At 38.6% G+C, this 24,392-nt stretch overlaps 3 protein-coding genes and 1 pseudogene across 3 annotated transcripts; 1 reads left to right on the top strand and 3 right to left on the bottom strand.

Moving 5' to 3' along the window:
• Nucleotides 1–3,161: 3,161 nt before the first annotated feature.
• On the top strand, nucleotides 3,162–5,220 carry LOC141840969 (protein TIFY 10b-like). The gene is made up of 5 exons (XM_074729082.1): nucleotides 3,162–3,479; nucleotides 4,196–4,352; nucleotides 4,427–4,629; nucleotides 4,705–4,762; nucleotides 4,855–5,220. The coding sequence occupies exons 1-5, from the start codon at nucleotides 3,353–3,355 to the stop codon at nucleotides 4,982–4,984; spliced, it is 675 nt and encodes a 224-aa protein (XP_074585183.1). The 5' UTR covers nucleotides 3,162–3,352; the 3' UTR covers nucleotides 4,985–5,220.
• Nucleotides 5,221–5,739: 519 nt separating this feature from the next.
• Nucleotides 5,740–6,330, bottom strand: LOC141838530 (uncharacterized). The gene has a single exon (XM_074726037.1). The coding sequence runs from the start codon at nucleotides 6,328–6,330 to the stop codon at nucleotides 5,740–5,742; it is 591 nt and encodes a 196-aa protein (XP_074582138.1).
• A 5,438-nt stretch (nucleotides 6,331–11,768) lies between these two features.
• On the bottom strand, nucleotides 11,769–22,565 carry LOC141838528 (respiratory burst oxidase homolog protein E-like). The gene is made up of 8 exons (XM_074726036.1): nucleotides 21,965–22,565; nucleotides 21,689–21,848; nucleotides 21,469–21,517; nucleotides 21,275–21,388; nucleotides 20,726–21,187; nucleotides 19,852–20,235; nucleotides 16,969–17,064; nucleotides 11,769–11,824 (listed from the first exon to the last, which is right to left on the bottom strand). The coding sequence occupies exons 1-8, from the start codon at nucleotides 22,476–22,478 to the stop codon at nucleotides 11,795–11,797; spliced, it is 1,809 nt and encodes a 602-aa protein (XP_074582137.1). The 5' UTR covers nucleotides 22,479–22,565; the 3' UTR covers nucleotides 11,769–11,794.
• LOC141838529 (disease resistance protein RGA2-like) lies at nucleotides 12,152–12,961 on the bottom strand (annotated as a pseudogene).
• Nucleotides 22,566–24,392: the final 1,827 nt, after the last annotated feature.

The raw sequence follows: 24,392 nt of genomic DNA, 5'->3' as shown, positions 1-24,392 counted from the left end.
GTTGGTGACTTTCGCCAGGATAGAAAGGCTTTAGGAACTGCTCAGACAGATTTATTTAACAAAATCACCATTAAAATATAAACTTTTTGTCTATAGCAATGCTTCCAGTTAGAAGTTACAACTAACATGTGCTTATTCTGTATTTATGCTGCAATAAGGTATAATACTTACGTAATTTCCACTTAGGAGCTGATTCAAATTATAACATTTCCATTGGTGGAAAATTTAAGTTGTGATACATTTATGCATTCATAAGTCATGACCTCTAAACTGTAAAGGTACCACAGCTTGCAAGAAGTGAATGACTGCAACAGATTGTGAAAATCTCATTACGAAGCTAGCAAGTTTCATGTTTGCAATTTTTTCCTAATGATTTTGGAAAGATTCACGCTCCATGAGATAGTCATTGGGCAGATCCTATCAAGAATAGCATGGTTTTTCTTTTAGAGAAAAAAAGCTTATTTTTCCCTTTAGCTGGTTTTTCTTTGAACTAGCCAACCAAAGGTTAAGCAACACTCATATTGGATGAAAGAGTATATCCATGGGTTCCGTTTATTGATACTATCTTCCCATTTAATTTTGTTTCAAATAGGCTGTGTGCACTTTCGTCTTGGAAAATTATATAGTTACCTCATGGTTTTAGCTTTACTCATGTCAATAACATTTTGAATGATTTTATTACAGCATATGTTGTCTTTCTTGGTGCCAACCCCATCAGTTGGTTCTCCAAGTAACAGCACTGTGATTCACTCCACAGAAGTTGAATACTGAGCTATAGCTGCCACAAGTACTCGGTTGGATTCAAAACTTGCTATAAGAGTTTCTCGCATCCAAATGATCTACTCGACATTTTAGCCTACCTATTTATGTCACACTTTTCACAGCCACATGAACCTGAGTAAAGTTGATCTTTGTTTTGGTGTTTGGCTGACTCGTTTATCAGTTGCTTTAGGTTTGGATTCCAATTTAACTAGCGACTGTTATGTCGCTCCGCAATGCAGGAGTATCGAACGATGCCACCAAAGAAAACAAAATTTGTGTAGTTCTTGAGATGTTTTTCCATTGTTCTCCAAGAAAATCAACCAAACATGGTGAGTTTTTTTTCTCTTTAAATTTCTCTTGATGTTGTCTTAGTCCAATAACGTAGGGATGTTATTGGCAATAGATCTGAGGTCAATCCCAATGCTGATGGAAATGTCCCGTTGGTTGTCTCAACTCCCTCTACAGATGTTACTGTTGCTAAGGACGAAGTCCTCTGTGATTTATCCTCTTTCAAATAGTAGAGGCCACTTTGGAAGGGTCATCAAGGGACAATTTTATCTTTTGTTTTGTTGCCGATAACATAAGTGCTCATTAGTGCCACTCATAATTTATCAACATAGTTAATTTGTAATTCATTAACATATTTAATTGTAAATGCTAAGTATTTATTAAATTTTCTATCTAATACCAATTGTGGATATTATTCATGTTTGTTTACTTAATTAATATCTAAATGAAACATTGCAATTCTATAATTCAACTAATGTTCATTGTTAAAGATTAATTAATGTTTAGGGTTTGGCGCGTGGTCAACAGTCATCTTCGGCAAAAAAAAAAAAAAAAAAAAAAAAAATCTTCCACAATTTCTATCTCTTACTAAAACTCACCTTGCTTTATCCATAATCATAATAATTTTAAAATCGCAAATTCAAAAGGTTCATTACATTTTAAATTTTAATTATGGCAACATAATGCTAAATTTTAAAGCAAATCTATTTATGCACCATAAACTTAATGTCTTCATTAGTTTAAACTTACAAAACTTACACTACAAGGTCTGTGAAACTTGAAGACCAAACATTTTCCTTATGCTCCAAAGCACCATGTGGATGTGAGTGCCTTAATGTTCTACTCTTCTTTTTTTATTTATATATTAAACGCCGTTGGTGCTTTTCTAGCTCTCTAATCAACATCATCACCACCTATCACGCCAACTATCGTACTCTATCTTAAAATAATAAAAAAAAAACAAAAACATTTATGTCTTCTACTAAAATCTTCATAAAATGGATAAAATTTTAATAAAAAAATAAAAAATTTAAAAGTCAAAGAGCATCCTAATATCTATAATTCTAATATTATTGTAATAGTTACGGATAACTATTATAATTTATAAAAATTATCAAGTTCAGTTATAATGTTTTAGCAACTATGATTAATTGTTACAATAAAGTTATTCTGTAGCTCATGTAGCATATAACACTTAATACAATATTATTCTAGTATTATAGTAGCTATTTGGTACTTTCTATAATTATTTTAAAGTGATTTTGATTAATTTAAAATAATTTTGATAAACTTTAAATTATTTGGATATAATAATATTTAGAGTTTAAAATTTAAAATTTAAAGATTTAGAATTTAGATACAAACGTATAATAGTTACAGACAACTACTACAATGTGAAAAATCATCATAAATTTTAAATTCTAAATAAATTATAATAATTAGAGAGTAATTTTTACATATTATAATAACTATCAATAATTATTATAACAGTGCTGAAATAAAAAATATTTTAGAGATAAAATATTTGGTACGGTATCCATTTGACTTTTTTTTTTTTGAAAAAAGTAGCATCCATTTAACAATTCGTATAAGTTGGAGCGCCCATTGAATTTTTGCCTTAAAAATTTCAAATTCTATGTGCCTGGTTTTAAGCCGAGTCAAAGTTTAGCATTTAACATTCTGAATTTTGAATGATCAGTAATATTAAACTAATAAATATTATCTTCTAAAGATTCCATTCAATGGACTTTGCCCATTCAATGTCACCGCATCTAATTCTTTATTTATTCTTAATTTTTTAAAAAAAAATGCATGAATTTTATAATATAATTCATCTTTGGCGTTATTAGTAAACAACAAAATATGGACCATAAAAATTAGTAAAAATGGACATTAAAAGAATATAATTAATTAAACCTCAAAATTAAACAGCCGCCGCCCGCTGGTTAGTTTTGGTCAACGCTTTGTTGTCGGCCACGTTTTCATTTCGCCAATTAATTAATTAATTTATTTTTATTTCTTTTCCCGTCGTTTTCTCCACTACTATAAATAAAGCACGTGCTTGTCGCTCCATTTTCCTTTTTCTTTACCAATTTTATTATTATATTTATTTTTAGTATTATTTTTCTCTTCACTCCACCCACCGCACTGCGATCGAGCTGTCTGCGCGATCCAGTTCACCGCAGCGACGACGAAGCAAAACCCTAGGAGGCTTTAAAAGAGGTCGAGCGAGCCAACAAAAGGGGGCATTCGGCGCCGTGGAATTCAACCGAAGGCGAGCTCAAGATTGATTGGGAGCGAGATGGTGGAGGAGAAGATGGGAAGCAAAGAGGAGTCCAGCTTCTCCAGGACGTGCAGGCTGTTGAGCCGGTACTTGAGGGAGAAGGGCAGCTTGGGAGGCCTTCCGCCGCTTGATCGAAAGCCGCAAGGTGAGGCTTTTGTCACGGATTTGACACTTTTCTTCGGTTTTCTGTGTTTTCAAATTTGGGGAAATTAGTTGATTGCTCGAGATTGGTTTGGGGATTCCCCGCTGAAGCTGTGTTTCGGTGTGATCGCTCCGTTTTATCTTTGAAGTTTCTAATTTGGACAGTGAAATCACCGATCTTACTAGGGACTTGCCTAGTTTGATTCTGCAAAACTTTTTACCTCTACAATTAATTCACCCAAACCTACCAGAATGAGCTTTTTGCCTCTCTTTTATATATATATTTCTTTCCCTTTTGTATGCAAGCTTATGAAATTTCGTCGCAGTTATTCTTGTCAAGTTATTCTGCAAATGTTTCGATTTTAAACAACTGATTCAAATAAGTTTATCCCAATGATTTATTTTTTTATTTCAGAAAGAAGTTATTCATGCAATCTTGTCAGTGAGTTACAGAGTTGCAGTTTCTCCAAATAATCATTTTTTTTTATTTTCTCAAAGGCGCCCATTTTCAAAATAATTTAGAAAATATAAAAATTATTTTTTTTTATTTTTTGACATGAACACCTTTTGATGATTGTTTGCCCATTCAACTCTGGACACTTGATTTTGCCCAAATATTTCTCTTTCACTATCCTTTTTCCTGATTAGTTTGCCCTTCAAGTTAATAAGCAGGCCAGTGGTTCATAATTTTCTGAATCAATTTCTTGTACTTGTTATCAGACAAATCTAGGGAACCCAAAACCATCAACTTGTTTCCAGGGGTAGATGTGCTAGAAGAGACCCACACACAGATCAACCAAGAGAAAACCTCTCAGAAATCCATGGCTCTTTACCCCCAACAATCAACACAAGGACCTGCCAATGCCTTAGAAACCAAGTAAGAGCAAATTGGCATCCATATCGTTGTCTAGTACAGAATTGTCTAACTTGATGTTCTGATGAATATTTCAGGCAGATGGAGATGTACCAGCTCACTATCTTTTATGCCGGCGAGGTACTTGTTTTCAACAACTATCCCGCCGACAGAGCCAAGGACCTGATGCAGATGGCAAGCAAAGGGAGTTTTGCAGCACAAAGTTTCAGCTTCTCCACCCCTCGCATTGCAGCTGCTGGAGCTGAGTGCACTTCCAAACCTGAAACCAAGCTGGCTCAGGGTCAGTCGATATCAGTTAACAAGTATAGTTTGAGAACGATTTGCTCAGCGTAACAAGAATCTTTATGGGTTGCAGATATGCCGATAATGAGAAGGAATTCCCTGCACCGGTTCCTTGAGAAGAGGAAAGACAGGTTGGTAATGAAGTTACTAACGGATCTTGAGACTATATGCTGGTGTTGGCACACAATGAAACTAAATAGCTCTCTTTGCTCAAATGTTTCAGAATCCATTCCAAGGCACCGTATCAAGGCAATCCTCCTTCGTCAGTGAATGCGGCGAAGCCGGAATCTAGCGAACCTTGGCTCAACCTAGGCAGACAAATCTCAGATCACAGTTCAGATGCTAGCAAATGACACGGAACACTGATCTTCAGTTTCCTCAAACTTAACCATGTGGAGGAAGAGTTAGATGTGCTATTTGTTGTTTGTGACATCCATTATGATCCTCTTTAGTTTTGTTGTGATAATGAAAGAGAGAACATCTCACTTCTTTGTTATTGTTGTAGCATATACATATACATTTGCAAGATTAAGTTCCTTTTATGCCAATGTTACTTTGAAATTTGAGGAAGGAAATTTAAAAAAAAAAAAACTTTCAGTGAATTGATAAATAATGGTGACTCTAGAACAATGTTCAGCGTATACGGCCACTCTTGATATCCTTGAAATTGATGTCATTTGAGTGAGGCTTTCTCTGGTTAAGAGAATTATAAGAGACTGAAAGAAAACTTTGTGTTGGTGCAGCAAAACAAAATATGAAGTTTAGTTAATACAATCTGAAGCTAAGATGAATTCCACAGTTCTAATGCAGATTCAATCCAAGAACAAGTAAATCGAATCAAATTAATAATTTATTTTTTGAATTTGGATCTCAAATTATATAATGAATCATTTCCAGTTACAATGTCTTAAGAGAACAATATATAGACAATTAAAGAATTGGAATTTGTTGGTAAGTAGAACAGAGAGCAAATGAAGCCGGGCCAAGTTATGGGCCACGGCCCACGGGCTCATCCTTATTTATTATAAATAAATAATTAATTAATTTAAAATAAAATAATAATGAATAAAATAATGGTAATAATGAATAATTAGTAAGCCTGGTTCCTTCAGAAGCTCCACAGAGACGAGTCCACGCCGTCGGCGGGAGGCGACGTCGGCTCCTCCGAGACGAAGTCGTACATGAAGTCGTCCATGGCGATGGGGAAGTCGACGCATTCCCCATCCGGCGGAGCCTCCCTCGGAGAATCCATGAACGACCAGTCCAGCGCCTCCTCTGATCTCCCCGCCGAGGACTCCCCCGACGGAGAGTCCAAAGCTGGAGAACCGGCGGGCGGCTGGGGGAGGATCGGGGAAGGCGGGGTGCTGGCGGCGTGGCGGGCGGCGGCGGCCTGGATCTGCTGGTAGCTGAAGGGCCGGGCGGCGGCGATGCGGGGCGGGGGGGATTGGGGGAAGTTGAGGCGGGCGCGGCGGCCGCGGAGGCAGGCGGAGGCGGCGTCGAAGGCGCGGGCAGCCTTCTCCGGGGAGTCGTAGGATCCGAGCCAGATCCGCTCGCGGCTGTTGGGGAGGCGGATCTCCGTCACCCACCGCCCCCATTTCCTCTGCCGCACTCCCTTATAGCGCGTCTCCCCCATCTCCGCCGCCGATGCCATCGTCGACGGCGATCCATCACCGCCTTCCCTCTCCTTCTTCTCCGACATTGAGTGACCGAGGGCTTCCAGATTTGGCGTTCGACGAAATACCAAATCGTCGAAACGGCGGGAAGCCGATGCCCGGTTTATATGCATAACGGGAACATGCGAGCACCCGCATCGATCGAAAACGATGGCCCTGCCTTATTCAAATGAAACTAACCTCATTTTGCACCCGAGCAAGTAGTTTTCATTGTTTAGGTGGGGTCCTCGTGGGGAAGGTCGGTGTCTCCTTTGGTGTGACGAGTCCTGTTGAAAGAGACCACATAGGATTCTAAGTGGGTCCGCTTCTGTGTTTCTGCGGTCCTTCGTGCGGGCTTCCTTAGTACCGCCACGCCTTCCTTGTTTATTTCCGGCCGACTTGTGTTTTCATTGAGAGACTCCAATCTAAATATCTATTTTTAATTTATTTTTTTTTAAAAAAAATCCAAAATCAAAGTTTAACTCTACCATTTATGTGAGAAATTAGAACACTATATAGCTACTTACTACTTATTAGTCAGCAAAAGATGAAATCTGTCGTTCTAGCGGTCCCACATGATCGATCCCACGATCATCTATAAGGAGGTAAATCGAGCTGCAGTTGACCACGATGAGGAGAGGATATTATCTTTGGTTTCGTCAAGATTCAATCCTTATCCACTTCAACAAGGGTCGAATTAATATGACATTTTGCTAAATCAACGAAGTTATCATTATAAAACATTTTTTTTTCATTATCTAGAATGTATGGTCAAAATAAGACCATTAACAATAATCTAGAGCCCTAATTCAGCCATTTAATTTCCAAAAGAAAAAGTTCATGTTTTTAAATAATTAAGAAAGCCTTTCTCAGTTCATATATGTTTTCGAAATGTTGACTGATATTTACACACAAAAAAACATCTTTTGACTTCAAATTCTCTCTTCAACGAATGAACCTCTGATCCATGTAATCGCATGCAGAATGTGTTCTTCATGTTAATTATCAAGAAGACTTTGTGTGTGAATATCTGTGGATTAAGTTTGACCTATCACTGTCACTGTGGATGCATTGAATAAAAGTTACAAAGTTTCCAAGCCGACTTATCTTCCATCTCACTCAACAATTAATAGCTACGAGCTTTGCCTTTTCCTCACAATTAACAGTGCAACTAAACTGAAAGTGCTGTTCTTCTTTGGCAGTATACTGCAGTAGTAGATAAAGTGTGCCATCTGCAGTTGAATGCATGCATGCCTTCTGATATACAGAGGTAGATCTTGGCCTTCAAGCTGAGGAAGATACTAGGAAAGACCAGTGTTCATATATACCTGAAGATCTTTGAATCATATGTTCAACGGGGAGTATATACTTCTTGAGGAGAAGTGCTCAGAGTAGTTACGTGAAGAGATTTTGGGTGCATGTGTAAAGCATGTGTAAGATACTGATAAAGGCATCACATGGAAAACGATTGAGGTTCTTGAACAAGGAATTAATTAATTACTATGATGACTTTTGGCATGGAGTGTGCCGTCTCCATCGTCTGTTCTAAGTGGAATTAGATTTGGAGAGCCTTTTGTTCCCGTTGCTGAATGATTTAACCTAATTTCACAACAAAGATTGATTAATTTAATGATTAATTAATTAATTGATAATTTTTAATTGTTTACAATTCAATATCAATTAAATAATAGTGTTATCATTCGGTATTTGTTATAGTGTGTTTAGTTCAAAAGGTTTAAATGCAATTAAATATTAACATTTATAATTAAGATTTAAAAAAAATTCCCACAAAACTAATATGGAAAAATTTCCCACATAACATACATTTATGGTATATAAACAATAACAGTAATCTTAAAGAACATAGTTTCATAAGATTTTAACTTGTTCTGAATTAATTTACAAATATTCATTCATCGTTACAATCTAAATCATCAATATATATATTAATATTTTTTTGATCCTCTTCACTAGACTCAATTAGTTCAACAACTTCTCACTGCTCGACATCTCTCCATCATCTATTTCCTAGTAAGATACATTAGCATCTACAAGTAAGACGGATTTGATTGAATCTGGAAATCTACTAAATGTATCTCCACTTTTTCATTTTGAAATGCATCATGGTGTTGTGCTGTGTTGGAGTTCGATATTTCTATAGTCGAACGAGTCTTTGTACGACAAACAACTAACCGTTCACTAACTCTTCCTTTCTTCGTCGGGTATTCAAGATAAAAAAATCTGACCCGCTTAGACCACAAAAATGAAAGGTTCAAACTTGTTGAACCTTTTGTTTGTATTAACCTCAACTAAATTATAATTTGGGTGTATTCTGGTTCATGTTCTGGAAGTCGGATCATACCAAGAACACTTGAATAACACATACCTTTTTATGAATAAGACATGATATTCAATCTCAATAATTTCTTCAAGTCTCCCAGAATAATCAAACTTTGAGTGATTATTATTGATAGATCCTTTTACGTAAACACCAGAATTAAATGTCAGTCTTTGTGAATCCTGTTATGCCACATAAAATTTGAAACCATTCACGTAGTAACCAGAATACACTTGTATCTTACGGAGGAGATGCAAGATTGATTATCCTTCCATCTTTTACATTTGATATTCTAAGATCGTTCACGTATAATAGTAAGTATGATATAAATTAGATCAAAATTTGATACTATTATATGAAAAATTATTTATTCTATAACTTACATAGATTTGAAACCACAGTGCAAATTCCATCTTTAACTTTTCCTTGACTTTACTTGCACTGATTGATGGATTTTGATACTGAAGTTGTTGTTCATAAAGACTGTAATGGATGAAAGGTAAAATTTAAAATAATTGGGATACCAAACATAAATAAAAAGGGATACTAGTTAATTATATCAACCAACTCACCTTATATACGATTTGATCTCACAATTCAGGAGTATGTATATTCTTACAACATGATATTCTTGTTGATTTAACCATCTCAAAATAGAAGCATCAATTGGCTTATCAAGAAATTTGAAAATAGAAAACATCATAGGGTCAATTGGCTGAGTATCATCAGAATTTCTAGGATTTTTGTGATGTCTGGTGTTGACATTATCAGCAAAATAATAGGAGCAGAAAGAAATTACTTCTTCAACCAAATAAGCATTACATATCGACCCCTCGACTCTTGCTTTGTTACGAATATTATTATCTACATTGAGAGAGAGTTTGCTTCAAGTATTGATTCAGATTCTATAATTGATGAATATTATACTTTGAAGAATCGTAAATCACAATTTCGATATCATGTATATATGGATCATCTTTGTATCTTTGGAGTTTGGTATTGAAGGTATGCACATTATACACTAGAACACAACTTAGTTTGGTATTGAAGATTTTGTTATGTAATTACATTGTTATAATTATCATGGTACAATCCTCAATCTAATTGTGTGATTGTGTGTAGTCTTGAGCTTTAATTTTGCTTTTTAAGAGTTTGCGTAATTACTTATAATATAGAACAGTTGACTGCGTATACAAAGAGGACTTTTAAGTTTTTCCTTCGCGTGTTCATGGGCTTTGGCTAAATTGAGATAATTTTTTCTCACATGGTGAATTGCAGGTGGTTCACCTTATTTTTATATGAGACACCTCACGGGATGGATTACAGGTCGTTCATCCTATTTTTATGTGAGGTACTTTTGGGTGGATTGTGGGTCGTTCATCCTATATATGTGTGTTTGTATATGTGCATTCATATGATGTATTTCGTTTTAGGTGAATTATGGGTTGTTCATCCCATGGACATACGATACATCTCTTTCAGATGGATTGCAGGTCGTTCACCCGATCTATGTATGTATATGTGCATACATATGATGTATTTCTTTACGAGTAGATTGTAGATCGTTCACTCTCATATACGATGCATCCTTCTCGGATGGGTTGTAGGTCGTTCACCTTGAGATTTTTATTTATACATGATGTATTTGTATTAGATGAAATGTAGATCATTCACCTTTACTTATACGACACATCCTTGTTGAGGATATTACATATTGTTCACCTACTCAATATATTATGTTAAGTGTAGGATAAAATAAAATATAATGTAAATAATATTAAAAAATAAAAAATTAAGGAGAACTGATTAATATAATTAAGAAGACAATAAAAAATGAATGTTAAGAAAACATAAATTGTAAATTATGTTGTTGTCCCTCTTGATTATATTTTCATGCATATCTCGTTTATCTCCACTTTGCACTTTGTGCTTACTCTCCCTTTTCTTTGACCCCAGGTTAATTGTTGAGATATATATATAACACTAGTAGAGTTATTTCAGAGATGCGAAGGTGTCGGAGATTTAGTTGTCGAGATTTTGCCGAGATGCAGGAGGTGTCATGCGATGAGGTGCCGAGATGGCTGAGATGTGCCGAGACGAGAGGCTGAAATGGCCGAGATGATTGAGATGTCGAGACGAGATGCTGAGATGGTCGAGGTACCGAGAATGGCCGAGATGCCAAGATGACTAAGGTGTCGAGATGGCGATCTAAGGCATCTAAGGGAGTCACGTTATCTATGACACCTACATCACCACTTTAATGGATCTTCATTCCATACATCATCTAGCACCAGCAGAAATTTCTTCCCAAATAATAGTTTTTCCAACTGCTTCTTCACTAAACCTATTTCTAATATGGTGACTGGTGCATCAGTAGCCAATTGTAAAACAGACTTTAATATCTTTCTGGGATCAGATTCGCCCCGACAACTTTCCACATTCTCAAACTTGCATAAAATTTTTACCTTTAAATTTTTCATAAAGTCTAAATATATCCAAGGTCCTTTTGAAATAAGAAGCTAAGGCCCAATTAGCATAAGGAAAATTCTTTTACTTATTATTTCATAGATCAGTATCGATTCTTTTAAGGATTGGCCTTATTATTAATATAAAACTAAATATTAAGCAATAAGATAAGACTCAAATTCTACAATCTATCTTCTTTTTCAAAAACAAATCACAATTAGCTTAAATCATCAATATTAAGTTCACCTAATTAAATTTTATATAAAATAAATAAATAAACATGTTAAAAAAAACTCATGCCATATACTAACCTCTACAAATATAACCAATGGCCTTAAAACACATATGAACTCTCTTTGACTGGGAATGGAAGACAACCAAATCAATATTAATGAATTGGCTTTTACAACATCCAAGCAAATTAAACAATGGTAAAACAACTTACAAAATGCCCAAGCATCTAGAGTATTAAAATTAGCACTTGCTCAAAACTCCCCTTCACTAACCACCCTAGCTACCATAATACAATGCCAACTAATCATAGAAAATTTACATCACAAAGATTTGTAATGGTAGATAAAACAATGCCAATGGATATATAATTAAGCAAGAGGATTTAACTTGCTCTTAAGTCTTAACCGCAACCACAATTAGAGAAAATATATAGATTGCTCCTCTTGAACAAATTTAATTCCTCATTTATTTTGCTAGAGTTGGTGCTCCACAATAGAATACACCTGTGTCAAATAGTAAGGTAGTTAACAATACTGATTTAAATACAAGATAGTAATAAAAGGTGATGGAATTGAAACATTAATTTACCTTTAAGATCTTGACAGACTAAGCTTTGGACCGGAAAGCTCTTCGATGTTGCTCCCCTACATAGAGCAGCAATGGAACACAAATCATTAGATTAACTAATTAATTTAACAGCCTGTACAAGTACAATTGAGGTTTATAAACAGATATGTGATAACATTGTTCAAGCAGCACAGTTCGTTGAGGTGCTACAGTTCAAATGGTTCGACAAGTTCAGCTAAAACATATTTGACAAATATGTTCAGCTAAATCTGTATTTGGAAATAATCTACTGAATTCAACATTTGTACGAGTTCTTCTGGTTGCAATATTATACTTGGACATTGTGAGAGCTGTAGAACACGAAGAGAACTGAGATGTCTCACTTCTGACGGGAAGGATGCCAATTTAATACACCCTTCAATGGTTAATGAATGAAGCATTTGTAGGTATTGAATTTCATCCCCAGGAAGAGATTGGAGTTGCTTGCAAATTATAATTTGTAATTCGATCAAGGATGTGAGATTTCTGATGCAGCCACTTGGAAGAGATGTCACGTCGTGTATTATCCACTATGAGAACAGAAAGAGAAGTTAGTCTTCTGACACATATTCTTTCACTGCAGTGTGATATCTGTAGGTGTTGGATCCCTCGGCATACTTTTCAATTTAGGACATTTGGAAATTATCAACTTTTGCAATAAAGGGAACAACTCATCGACATCATGAGACTCTGACCATTCCTCTAAATCATCCATCTCATCCAAGTAGAGTTCTCGAAGGGAAGGAAAGCCTCCGGATCCATGGAACTCAGCGCCCAAGTGTGTAATGCCATGCATAGAGAAGCGAAGCGTCTTAAGAGACTGCAGATTTCGAAACGGAGGAATATGCCCACGAGAACAGTGGAGGTCAACTTCAACCAAATTTGGCAATTGTAACTCTATCAACCATGTTGGGAATTTTGGGCTGCTATAGTTCGATATCTGCAACTTCTTTAAGCTCGTGTTGGGACAAAGATCATCCAACATGTCCTTGTCATATCTTGTGAACCATTAAACTCTATGAATAGTTTATTAAGATCTGAATTCTTCAGGGTTTTTCTTCTGCATCGAGAATAATTCTTAAAATCATGGGAAATTTTAATTTGCATTTCTCCACAAAGTTTCAAATCCTCAAGTTCTAAAATTGAGCATGCGCCAGTTCTGTCCCCAGCAATAAAGACAGGTAAACTTCGAAGATTAGTTAGTCGAGATAATCCACAGGGAATGTGTGTCAATTCATAATCCATTTCTAAATCAAGCTCCCGAAGGTTTTGCATATTCCCTAACTCTTTTGGTAGTTCTCGAAGTGCGCAATTGAAACCGAGATTGAGATACTGTAAATTGGAGAGAATGGTTATGGAGTCAGGTAGAATTTCAATTTTATTGGAATGTAAGTTGAGGTACCTCAAATGTATCATATTTTCTATTGACGGCGGTATCTCCCTGATGCCACAGCCAGTTAAATCTAACGCCCGTAGATATTTTAGTTCTGAGAAGACTTTAAGCAGATTGATACTCAAAGAACATGAATATCGAGGCATAAGGGACACAAAAGTGCGCAAGTACGATGGTTTCTTGCTTAAGACCTGAGACATATCTGGTAGCTTTCCTTTATATATTTGCAAATGATATATTCTGATTCCAATATCTTCCACCGAGTCTTGATAAGAATTCCAATATGCATTTGCAGATACGGATCGTGCCAGATCATGCATCAAATCATGCATAGTGCACTTGGTTACATCTTCAAAATAACGGGAAAGTGCCAAGAGAAAGAATGATCTCAATACAAGATCATCAAAGACATGGTTGCCCACTGTTTCAGCATCAAAATTTCCTTTTGAACGTATGAAACCATTTGCTATCCACAGCTTTATCAATTCATCCTTTCGCATCGTATAGCCTTTGGGAAACAAGGAGCCAAATGCAAAACACTTCTTTAATTGTGGAGAGAGACTGTCATAGCTCAACTTTAGTACAACTACCACATTCTGTTCCTCATCTTATTAAAAAATTTATCTGAGCTGCCATATTTCACTCTTCAATTTTTACTCAGGACCAGTAAGTTTCCTCTCGAATTTTTAGATCACCAAGGAGCATGCTACCAAGAGAATGGACAGCCAAGGGCACACCCACCACATTTTTCAACAATCTTTTCGTCAATTTTCATCAAGTTTTGATCCACTGCTTGACCTCCAAATGCAAACTGCTGAAACAAGAACAAACAATCATATCCGGACAAATGTTGTATTTGGTGGGTGGTTTTGGATGAGCCCATAATTTTAGAGACCTGTTGGCTACGAGTTGTCACCAAAATTTTGCTTCCTCTCGCCCCACATGTTAAGGCTGCTTTCAGTACATTCCACTTTGATACATTTTCATTTCATACATCATCCAACACGAGCAGAAATCTCTTCCCAGATAATGCTTTTTCTATGTTCTTTCTCACTGAATCCATTTCTAAGAAGTTGACCGATGGATTATTAGTAGCCTGTTCTAAAACAGACTTCATTATCTTTGCAGGATCAAATTCAGCCCCAACAACTGTCCACATTCTTGAACTTTCAAAATGAGCTTTCACCCCCTCGTCATTGAAAACAAGCTGAGCAAGTGTAGTCTTCCCCAGGCCACCCATCCCAACAATGGCAATTACCTTCAATGCACCACGACCACTTTCATCCTTTGTTAACATGTTGACGATCATATTCTTCTCTGGTTCTCTCCCTATAACATCAAAGCTATTCCAGGAGTGGGTGTCTTTGTAGTAACTTCATTCCGACATGCGGATATTGTTTTGTGGCAAATTGAGACACTACAAAAAAATCTCATAAATAGCGACGGATTTAGCAACCGATTAAATTTCGATCGCTAAAATAGCGACCGATTTTTCACTTTGGTCGCTATTTAGCGACCAAATTAATATCGATCGCTAAATTAGCGACTAAAAATAATTCGGTCGCTATTTTAGCGACTGAAATTTAATCGATTGCTAATTTGTGATCGAATTGAAACATCGGTCGCCGCGCACATGACCCCTTGCTTTTCTGTTCTATCTGGAAAATTTCACAACGGAGTGGATCGGGTGGTCGTGCTTAGCTTCGTCGCATGGTCTTCGGCGCGTGATCAGTGTGCTCTTCGAGGAAGATGGCGGTGGAGAGCGGGGAGGATTGCTGCGTGAAGGTGGCGGTGCACGTAAGGCCTCTCATCGGCGATGAGCGCCAGCAGGGGTGCAAGGATTGTGTCACCGTCATCCCCGGGAAACCACAGGTTCTTTTTTTTGTCTTCTCATCTCTCTATTGTTCATCTTTATGGGTTTTTTTTTGAAAAAGCGAAATTAAATGATCGACTTTCTCCTTGAGTGAATAATGTAAATCTAGATAAACTATCTGCTGAAGAAAAAGGAAAACAAAAAAATGATGATTTTTCTTTGTTCTTCTTTAGTTTTGTCACTTATATTTTTGGTTCTTGAGATCTAATTCGTTCCTGTGTTTAATAATGCAAGGATACAAGGATACAATGCAACTGTTCTCCCATATGGTCAAGTTAAGTCGTATCAGAATATTTAATAGTACAGATGGGTAAAAATCTTTGTGCAATGTAGCCTGAAATACTTACAGCATTAACAACTTGATTCGCTACAGACGGGCAAAAACATACACTTGGGAACTGCATGTAAGGATGGTTCTCAAACATGTCTTATCCCTCAAGTTATGAATTCTTTATTTATAAAAATTGAGACTTTGAAGAATCAAGCAGAATTTCAGCTGCATGTCTCATTCATTGAGATACAGGAAATTTTAGTTTGCTATGCCTTTGTTGCCTTATTCTTGGATAATTCCTCTTTTAATAGAGATTGTGCATCACATTTGTTGCTGTCGTAACTTGTATATGCCAATTTTGCCTGAAATTTTACATCGATTGTGTTCTTGAAATCCTTAGGGGCACACATGCTATGATTATAGATATAAGCTTTCTCTTTAAAGTTATGAATTGATGTACTTCATAGTCCTTGTTTTTGTAATAGAACTTCTGTTTGTTACTACTGTATTTGACTCACTATGGTGTTGGATATGTTATTTTTAGGCTAGGAGAGAAAAGATCAGTGAGAGAATGAAGATTCTCCAAGATATTGTTCTTGGATGTAAAAAGGTGCAAAGTTTTTTCCAAGCCTTACAGCATCAGGTTGAGGTATGCAGTGTCCAACCTGTGACATTACTTTTCCTTTACGTTGTCTACTAAATTTGAAACTTTGAAGCTAATAGTTTTCTATGTTTTATTTTAGTTTCTATCAATGAAGCTAGAGGCTGTTAATTCCCTGATGATCAACAGAATTGAATTATTCCCTTCCAAAGATGTAAGTTGAGTTAGAACTAGTTATCTCTTACAGCTCCTTAGATAGTGAGGCTTAACCTGACTCCAGGCCTTTCCCATTGAAAGTCCACTTAAAAAATCAGTTGGCTCTAAAATCCTTTCTTTTTATATTCTTTGTTCATTTACTTGTTTTACAGTCAGGTTTCTGGTTAAGGTTGGTTATTTGATATATTCCATTGCCTCTTTGCACTTACAGACTTTAGATTAATGTCATGCAAAACACAATCACTGCATCTGTGATGTTTACTTCCGTGACTGCTTTGAATTGTAGGTTTGGAGATACTCAGTACTTTGGTACAATGTACTTCGATTTTATTGTGAAGTGCTTTTATTAGTTTACATCTCTGTATTTGTCAAATTAATCAATTTAGTTTTTTGACTAACAGGTACACTAGTCATCCTATGATGCGGCTGTATTGTCCACTTCGATAGCGAAATCCATGTGGCTTGGACATTGTCACCGTTAGCACGTTACCTGGTAGTAATGAGACCTGCATCGAGGAATTGGTTATAGCTAATAACGTCACATCAGTTCATCACATTAATTGAAATTGTTCAATATTCTTTATTCAACAATAAAAAGCTGGGAAAGTTGAAGGATAACATGAGCATATTGTCACCAGTCCAAAAAAATACAGGAGACACTAATGGGGTGATGAAAGAAGCATTTACCTTTAAGATCTTGACAGAGTAAGCTTTGGACCGGAAAGCTCTTAGATTTCGCTCCCCTACGTAGAGCAGCAACGGAACACAGATGTACATCCATGTCTGTTTAATTCACTTGGATAATTAGATTAACTAATTAATTTGATGGCCTTTACAAGTACAATAACTATGCATACTTGATACAAGGAATTCTGTCCAGAGGACCACATGATTAGCACAGTCGTACTTCAATCGATAGAAATTGCAATTACATTAGCTGGAAAAAAAAACATACTTTTTTTTAATAAATGGAAGACAAAAAGACTACAAAGATTAATTGAGGGCTTACAGTAGGCTGACCATATGAGAAAATGGTTTAACTTTTTAGTTGTATTCCACAATGATATTCTAGTTGAGGTAATGTTTCAAAAAGAGATCTATTGCTCAAGCACAGTTTTGTTGAGGTGCTACTGTCCAAATGGTTCAATAAGCACAGTTATATTTGACAAACAATAAAACAAGAAGCAGTGACTTTATCCCTAATTGCCAACCTTGGCTTGTGGTAGGTCTTATTTGGTGCATGATGTCCAAAAAAGAAAAGTAAATAGACAAACCACAACATGTTACAGGCCAACCACTAACTGACGCCCCATTGCAAAGAACCAAACGGGAAAAACATGCAATACTCAAAAGATCTCTAAGTTATACCAACTAAACTCAATTGTGGTGGCATAATAGGCTTCCAATTAGAAAGCCCAACTCAGTCTCAAACCAAGTAAGGAGCTCCTCAATGAATGATTTTGATTGTCTTAAATTAGAAGTTCCACTCATGATGCCATGAGTAAACATTTTTTATTGTTTTAATCAAAATTAAAAGTTCCTCACTAGATGAATTTTGATCATTTGGTCAAAATCAAAAATCAAATGAAGAGCTCGATTCTTCTAATGACTTCGCATGTTTCTCTGCCACAACAATAGTATCAAATGGAGTCAAAAGCAGTTGGCACTATTTGGTGCATTAATATTTGAATAGTAGAAAATGAGCTTTTACCTTGTTGAAGTGTGTTTTCACCCCCCATGTGGTTATCTCTCCATTATAAAATCACACTACACTTTCTCAAATCACTCGTGACTCAATTTGCAATTTCTCCTCTTGAGCTCCTCTCCTTCTCTACTCTCTAAAGTGTTCAATGATTTCAAAAGTTTGCAAGGATTCAAAATTTGAAGCGCTCCTATTTTGAATCACAAGTCATATCTTTTCACTCCTTATGCATACCACTTCATTATAAATAAATTCTCGCTACTCTTGCTTAAATCACTATTGACTCAAGTTACAATTTCTCCTCTTGAGCTCTTCTCCTTCTCTACTCTCTAAAAAGTTCCGAGGTTTCGGATGTTTGCAAGAATTCAAAATTTGGGTCCTTTTCGAGTCAATAATCAAAATCATAAGCACTTATCTTAGAGAGAAAGTGTTCAATGCCTCGACCTAAAAATTCCAATAAGCCTACTTGAAAAGGATTGTCATCATCCAAAGGAGTGTCTTAATAAGTGACAATAGTGATTCGCCTACCTTACTCGAAGGAGTATTTCAATGGCTAAAAGTAAATCATTGGTGATGGCCATCCTATCCTTTCGAAAAGGATGCCTCAACAATAGGAAGAGTTGTCTCGAGAATTCTCAAGTGACACAATCCGTGTCATCATACTAACATCCCATTGGCTCAATCATTGACCTATCAACGAGTTGACTAACTGCACTTGCACCTGTTTTTTGATTTTGACGAATTTCATGAAACATAATTATAACAAAACTACACCCATACATATTCCATTTGCCTTATTGGCCAAAAGAAACAAGAAAGTAGGGTTCACTAGTGGTTCAAAAAGTCAGAAGGAATAATTTCATTGGAGGTTTTTTGAGTAATTAAGCTGACAAAAATGACTCACCAAATGGGGTGCAACGTGACATACAAACAGACAAGAAATACAAGGTGATAGTCATACCTATGCTCAGAGAACAATCTAATCGAGAAATGATTAAATTAAGCTTGAACGGATTCCTAATAGATAGAATTAATAGGTATTTTTCAAAAAGGAACAGAAAAAGAGATTAGGCAATATGCATAAGATGGCAAACAACAAATTAACATGTAGAAAGTGTAGTAAAATGGATATCAAACTTTATTAATTGTTGTCAAAATGATGCCACAATTTCTAGTCAGTTTAATTCAACCCATCTTCCTCATGTTTACACTGACAATGCTCCTAGGTGTATGACTACCACATGCTCTCTAACGAGACAGCAAGAGTTTCTTAATCATTAAGATATAAAACGATACAGTGGCCTCTCCTAGGGCCCACCTCAATAATTGCAAGGTGAAGTCACTACCTAACTTTGGAATTTAATAAGGCAAAACAACACATATCCTTTCATGTGAAGTGTTGCGCAAATCCCAAGCCTCTGGTGAGTTCAACACTAACAAAATAAATACTTATTTATTGCCTCAGCTGTATCAAACTCTTGCGCAGGGTACTCTACAGTCAACCATCAATTTAATTTGATGAAAGAAATTAGAAGTTTAATGGTCATACATGTGGAGAAAAGTAGGAATCGGGAGAAAAAAAGAAGTGGACAGTATAAAATACATAACCCCTATGTCAAACCTGTCAGCTATTCCAGCTGGTATTATCGATGGTCCCGGATTTTGAACGTGGAGAAAGTCAAGTGTTCTTCCTTTCTTTCTTTTTTTTCCCCATTGGTACTTTGTAAATCTTCCTTAAGGGCATTTCTTAAGTATGCTATCGACTTAATCCATGCAAAAAAAAAATTCCCAATTCCAAATTTCTAACTTGGTTCTAGATTGCAAGGTAAAAGAAAAAGATAGCGAGGAATTCATGAAATAACGCATACCGTTCGCTGGTACCACCTGTGGATGAGGTAGACGAAGTAGCCGTGGAGGAGGAGGAGGAGGTAGACGAGGGCGAGGAGGTGGTGTGAGTACCAAAAGGCGTTGAAGCCGGTGAGGCGATTGAGAGGGAAGGGGAGGCGAACGCCGTTCTTCCGGAAGCGATGGGTCGCAAGGGTGAAGGAGACGCACATCAGCACCACCATTGCAATCCCCGTCAACCCCTCCACCCCCACCACCAAGCTCCCGTACGTCGGCCTCTCCCGTCCAAAGTACCTCTCGACCGATTGGTAGTGTGCCGGCGACGCGTTAGTCAGCCGTGGGAAGTCGCACGCCAAGTGATTCCCCGCGTGTAGTAGAATACCGATCACAATGGCGGTCGCGATCATCTGAAATCATGAAAATTCCAACGTCTCATTAAGTAATAAAATGATGATCAATCGTGCTCCGGTGAGGCACATCACTAAGGACTTGAAGTCCATGTTACAATTAACATAGGGAAGAGAACAAGAGCTTCGGTGGGTAGCCGCGGGTGCCCCACCATCGCCACGAGGTCCGCAGTGGCCTCCAAAGTACAGCTGCTGCGAGCGGGGACCTCGACACGTCGCATGAGAGGCTCGGACCCCTGGTACAGTAGGCGACGGCGCCGCCGGTACGTAGGCACAATCAAATGCCGGCCACCGTGAGAGGTGGCAGCATAATGTAGCGGGGGCGTCTAGGTAAAATGAGAGCGTAAAAAGGTGGGAGCTTTGCGATATTCTGACAACTCATGGAGAGAAAGAGGGAAGAAGACCACTAAAGAAAGCTTTCGAGGAATCGAATCGTTGAACTGAACGTATATCTGCGAGAAAGGTACGTCAAAGCGTCGGATTTGCCTACCTTGTGGAAGGTGATGTTGTCGTCGAAGGGGACGAAGAGGCGAGCGCGGGTTGAGCGGAGCCAGGTGAGGGTGTTCCGGCAGACAGGGAACAGGACGAGGGCCATGTTGAGCTTGAGCGTCTCGGCGGCACCCTTGGCGACGGGGAGGCAGTAGCCCATCACCCTGAACGCCGACCGGTGCCGGTACTGAGCAAACTTCCAGGCGAACAGGGCTGCCATGGTGATCATCCACAGCGCCACCACCCACGCCCGCTGCCAGTTCTCCCTCGCCGCCATCTGTAGCCTATCCGCAGCCCGGCGGATGCTGAACCGGGGACGCCGCCGCTGATGCTGCTGTTTCGGCCCACATCCACCGCCGGCAGTGATGTTCTGGCTCCACGCCGCAGCGCTGGCGGAGCTCAGCGGCCGGCTGTAGTTCATGTAGGTGTCCCGTTGTAGCAGCAGAGCCTCCAGCTGCCATAGCTGCAGTCAACCGAGATCAATAGGGTCTTCCACTCCCAATCGATCGACCGGTAATTAGAAAACAAAATTATGGTGTGTGACGTTCACCTCGATGTAGCCAAGGTTTTCAGGATCCAGTTCTTCCATAATGAGAGCCGCGTATTCCTCTGCCTGCTCTTTGAGCTTCGCGAGCTTGTTAGCTGAAGCGCTCAGAACTATCAACTGCAATCGAACACAAACAAAGAGTTTTTCTTTGAAATCACATCGGAACAATGATATTGAAGAAGCTACAATTAGCTCACCTCTTGGACCTCCTGCCTTGTAATCCTCCCATCCACATTGGTATCGGCCCTATCACAAATATATAGAACAAATTAAAGATGATGAACAAAGTCTAGTACCAACACAAACAGAACAAATTAAAGAAGAAGAATAAAGTCTACAAACAATCAATTCTTAAAAGAAAAAGAAAATTGAGATTTTATTCTGGTAACAAGTCTTAAGTTGTTACAGGATACATACATGTCGAAGAAGATTTGGAGGCGAGCGTCGAAGCTTTGATCTGAGATTTGGAGCCAGAAATCGTGGAGTTCTTCTTTGGTGACCCGCTCCAAGTTCTGTCGCCGCCGCCTCGCCAAGGCGTCGAAGATGCCCACCGCGAACTCCTTCGAATCCACCATTCCTGTTTAGTGACGAAATCTAAGAAATGAAACCTCTCTGGTGCTTGGATGAATTTCACCGGGCGTTAACCCAATTCCGACTCGAAATAGCATAAGCGTGTTTGAGATAGAAAAGGACCAATGCATTCGCCGAAGTCCTCACGGGAAAGCAAGCCATCCTTGGCGAGAACGGCGAAGCGGGCCTCCACCCGTCGCCAGAGCTCTCCAGCATCCCCCGCCGCGGCCCCCACAGTCGTTCGGCTGATGAATCGTAGCCCCTTCAGCGCCCGCTGGGCGCCGGATCGCGTCCGCTCCAGCCGCGCCCGTATCCGCCGCGATTCGCGCGACGACATGGCCGCAGCGGGCGGCGGGAGGGGACCCGACCCAGACGCCGACGCCGCCTCCTCCGCCTCCAGCATCTCGGCCAGGGTCCGACGTGGCGTGGGCGACAGCAACCAGGAAAACTTGCGCCGTATCCGCGACGCCGTCGACGAACTCCGACTCAAGCTCCCAGACGACTCCCGTGCCGCGAACGGCGTCCCCATGGCGGCGGCCGACGTCGGGGTGACGCTCCGCACCACCATCAACTCCTCGTCGAGCTCCAGCATCACCTCCACCAGATCGCTCTGGTCGTTGAGGAAAACCGGCAGCATTCCCCCGCCGCCACTGTAACCGGCGCCTCCACACCCCTGGACGACGGACTCATCGCTGGACTCCTCATCCTCGGCAAGGATGTCGGCGATCCGCCGGTGCCTGGACTTCCGGTTGCTTCCGCCTCCCGACGGCGGCGTCCTCCCCATCTCCCCGGTGCGCCACCCTCCCTCCCTCCCTATCTCGATCGTCCTCGATCTCTATACTTTTCCTCCATTAATCAAACAATTTAATGCCCCACTTCCTCTCATCTCCATAAATCGACCTCCCTCCGCCATGCTTTGCTCATGAGAACTCCACCCATTAAAGTAACAAACCCAATTTTTAAAAAATAAAATAAATCAATTAAAAATTAAAAAAGATTGTGTTTATTATTTACTTCAACGGCAACGATTGCTCTAACACTAGCACGAATCTCAAGGAGGACGAAAATACCCTTCACGTCGGCGTAACTCCGTATCGCGATGGACAAGGTAAATTAGTTAATTTAGAAATAAACAGGGGTAATTATGGTACTTCGTAACATGGGCCGTTGGGTCCAGCTAATTATAGCTGTGATGCGCGATGGAGAAAGGGATGGCGGAGCGGTACGCTCACCGGCCCACCGACTCGGTACTCGATTGACTAATTTACCCTCGTACATTTAAATATCTCCTTTTGTTTTAATTTAGTTGTTGCACTATCGCACAAGCCTTTATCACGTGAAGCGAAAAATACACACTATTTCGTCGAGAAGATTTTCGCTTATTAATTTATTAATCATAAAAGTCGCTTCAAACTTCGGAAATATCGAGTTACACGTGAATTTTGTAGGTAAATATAAATTTATTAATGCGCCAAAAACCAGTGGCAAATGTGTCTATTTCACAACAAAGGAAGGGTAAATTAGGGAGTTCAAGTTTGAGAGCCTGGCTCTGAGCGAACTCAGTGGGAAATAGACCGACCGATAGGAACCGGCTCGGTTTGGTCGGATTGCACCGACCTTTTGATGACTAATTGATGACAAAGAAAGTCTTCGACCGGCTCGGGTCAATCAAATTGATTACGATCCGATGGGAAGCAATTTAATGTGTGATTCGGCGTTTATGTACATTTCAAACCATTGAATGCATTAAATAATGTTATGGCATTTAGTCCCGACTTAGAGCCCATGACCATATTAATTAATTATCATTTTTATTTATGTAATAATAGTAGCCAATTTCCTATTATTTTTATTATCTGTCTATTACAATCCACAGCTACTAATTGTGCAGTTTACTAATTTGGCAAAATAATCATTCGTAGGTCACGTGAGTTTCCTTTTTTTAATTGTAGTTGGATTTTAATACACTTTATAAAAATTTGAAAAAAAAGAATATTAAATTTAAAAAATACGTAAAGAGGGAGATTAATGGGCCTCTGTTTTACTGGGCTTTGTCATGGTCCAAATGCTAATCAAATGTAAGCCCAAAGTGAGCGTAATTGAATAATTGACTTATCAAATGAGGAGATTAAAATCATTAATTTTCTTCCCAATTCAATCATCCACAGTTCAATTCAGGGCCTTGCCCCTGGGACATAGTTGAGTTGATTACGACGGAGCAGAGCTATAGAAGACCCCGGAGCAAGTTGAGTTGATTACGACGGAACAGAATTGTAGAAGATGGCAAGAGTTCGAATCTCACAAAGCCAAGACAATATCTTGGTTGTGGGGCTGACCGTATGAAACCACTGGGGTGGCAGATTACCTCTTCCTTTTGCAGAACAGTTCAAGAGGCCTTTTAATATCCTCTATTCTTATCGTCACTTATTATATAATTACCTCTAGTTCAGTAGTTCATCATGTATTCAATTTTCATTCTCATCCTCATACTCTTAGAAAATTGGATATTCATATCTTACCCAACAACATATAATTGTATTTTTTTAATTTA

This window comes from Curcuma longa, chromosome 11 (assembly GCF_044706935.1).
Source record: "Curcuma longa cultivar G26 ecotype Majalengka, Jawa Barat chromosome 11, ITB_CL_G26_1.1, whole genome shotgun sequence".
Lineage (NCBI taxonomy): Eukaryota > Viridiplantae > Streptophyta > Magnoliopsida > Zingiberales > Zingiberaceae > Curcuma > Curcuma longa.
Note: the sequence above shows the minus strand (reverse complement) of the source record. Positions and strands in the feature narration are given on the sequence as shown.

Excerpts from the sequence above, each read along its gene's own strand:
- LOC141838528 (XM_074726036.1), bottom strand. The coding sequence starts at position 22,478 with ATGCTGCCGGTTTTCCTCAACGACCAGAGCGATCTGGTGGAGGTGATG. Across the intron at positions 21,849-21,964 it reads GGACTTCGGCGAATGCATTG|GAATGGTGGATTCGAAGGAG; the intron begins GTCCTTTTCTAT and ends GTCACTAAACAG. Across the intron at positions 21,188-21,274 it reads AAAACCTTGGCTACATCGAG|CTATGGCAGCTGGAGGCTCT; the intron begins GTGAACGTCACA and ends GGTTGACTGCAG.
- LOC141838530 (XM_074726037.1), bottom strand. The coding sequence starts at position 6,330 with ATGTCGGAGAAGAAGGAGAGGGAAGGCGGTGATGGATCGCCGTCGACG.
- LOC141840969 (XM_074729082.1), top strand. The coding sequence starts at position 3,353 with ATGGTGGAGGAGAAGATGGGAAGCAAAGAGGAGTCCAGCTTCTCCAGG. Across the intron at positions 4,630-4,704 it reads TGAAACCAAGCTGGCTCAGG|ATATGCCGATAATGAGAAGG; the intron begins GTCAGTCGATAT and ends TATGGGTTGCAG. Across the intron at positions 4,763-4,854 it reads CTTGAGAAGAGGAAAGACAG|AATCCATTCCAAGGCACCGT; the intron begins GTTGGTAATGAA and ends CAAATGTTTCAG.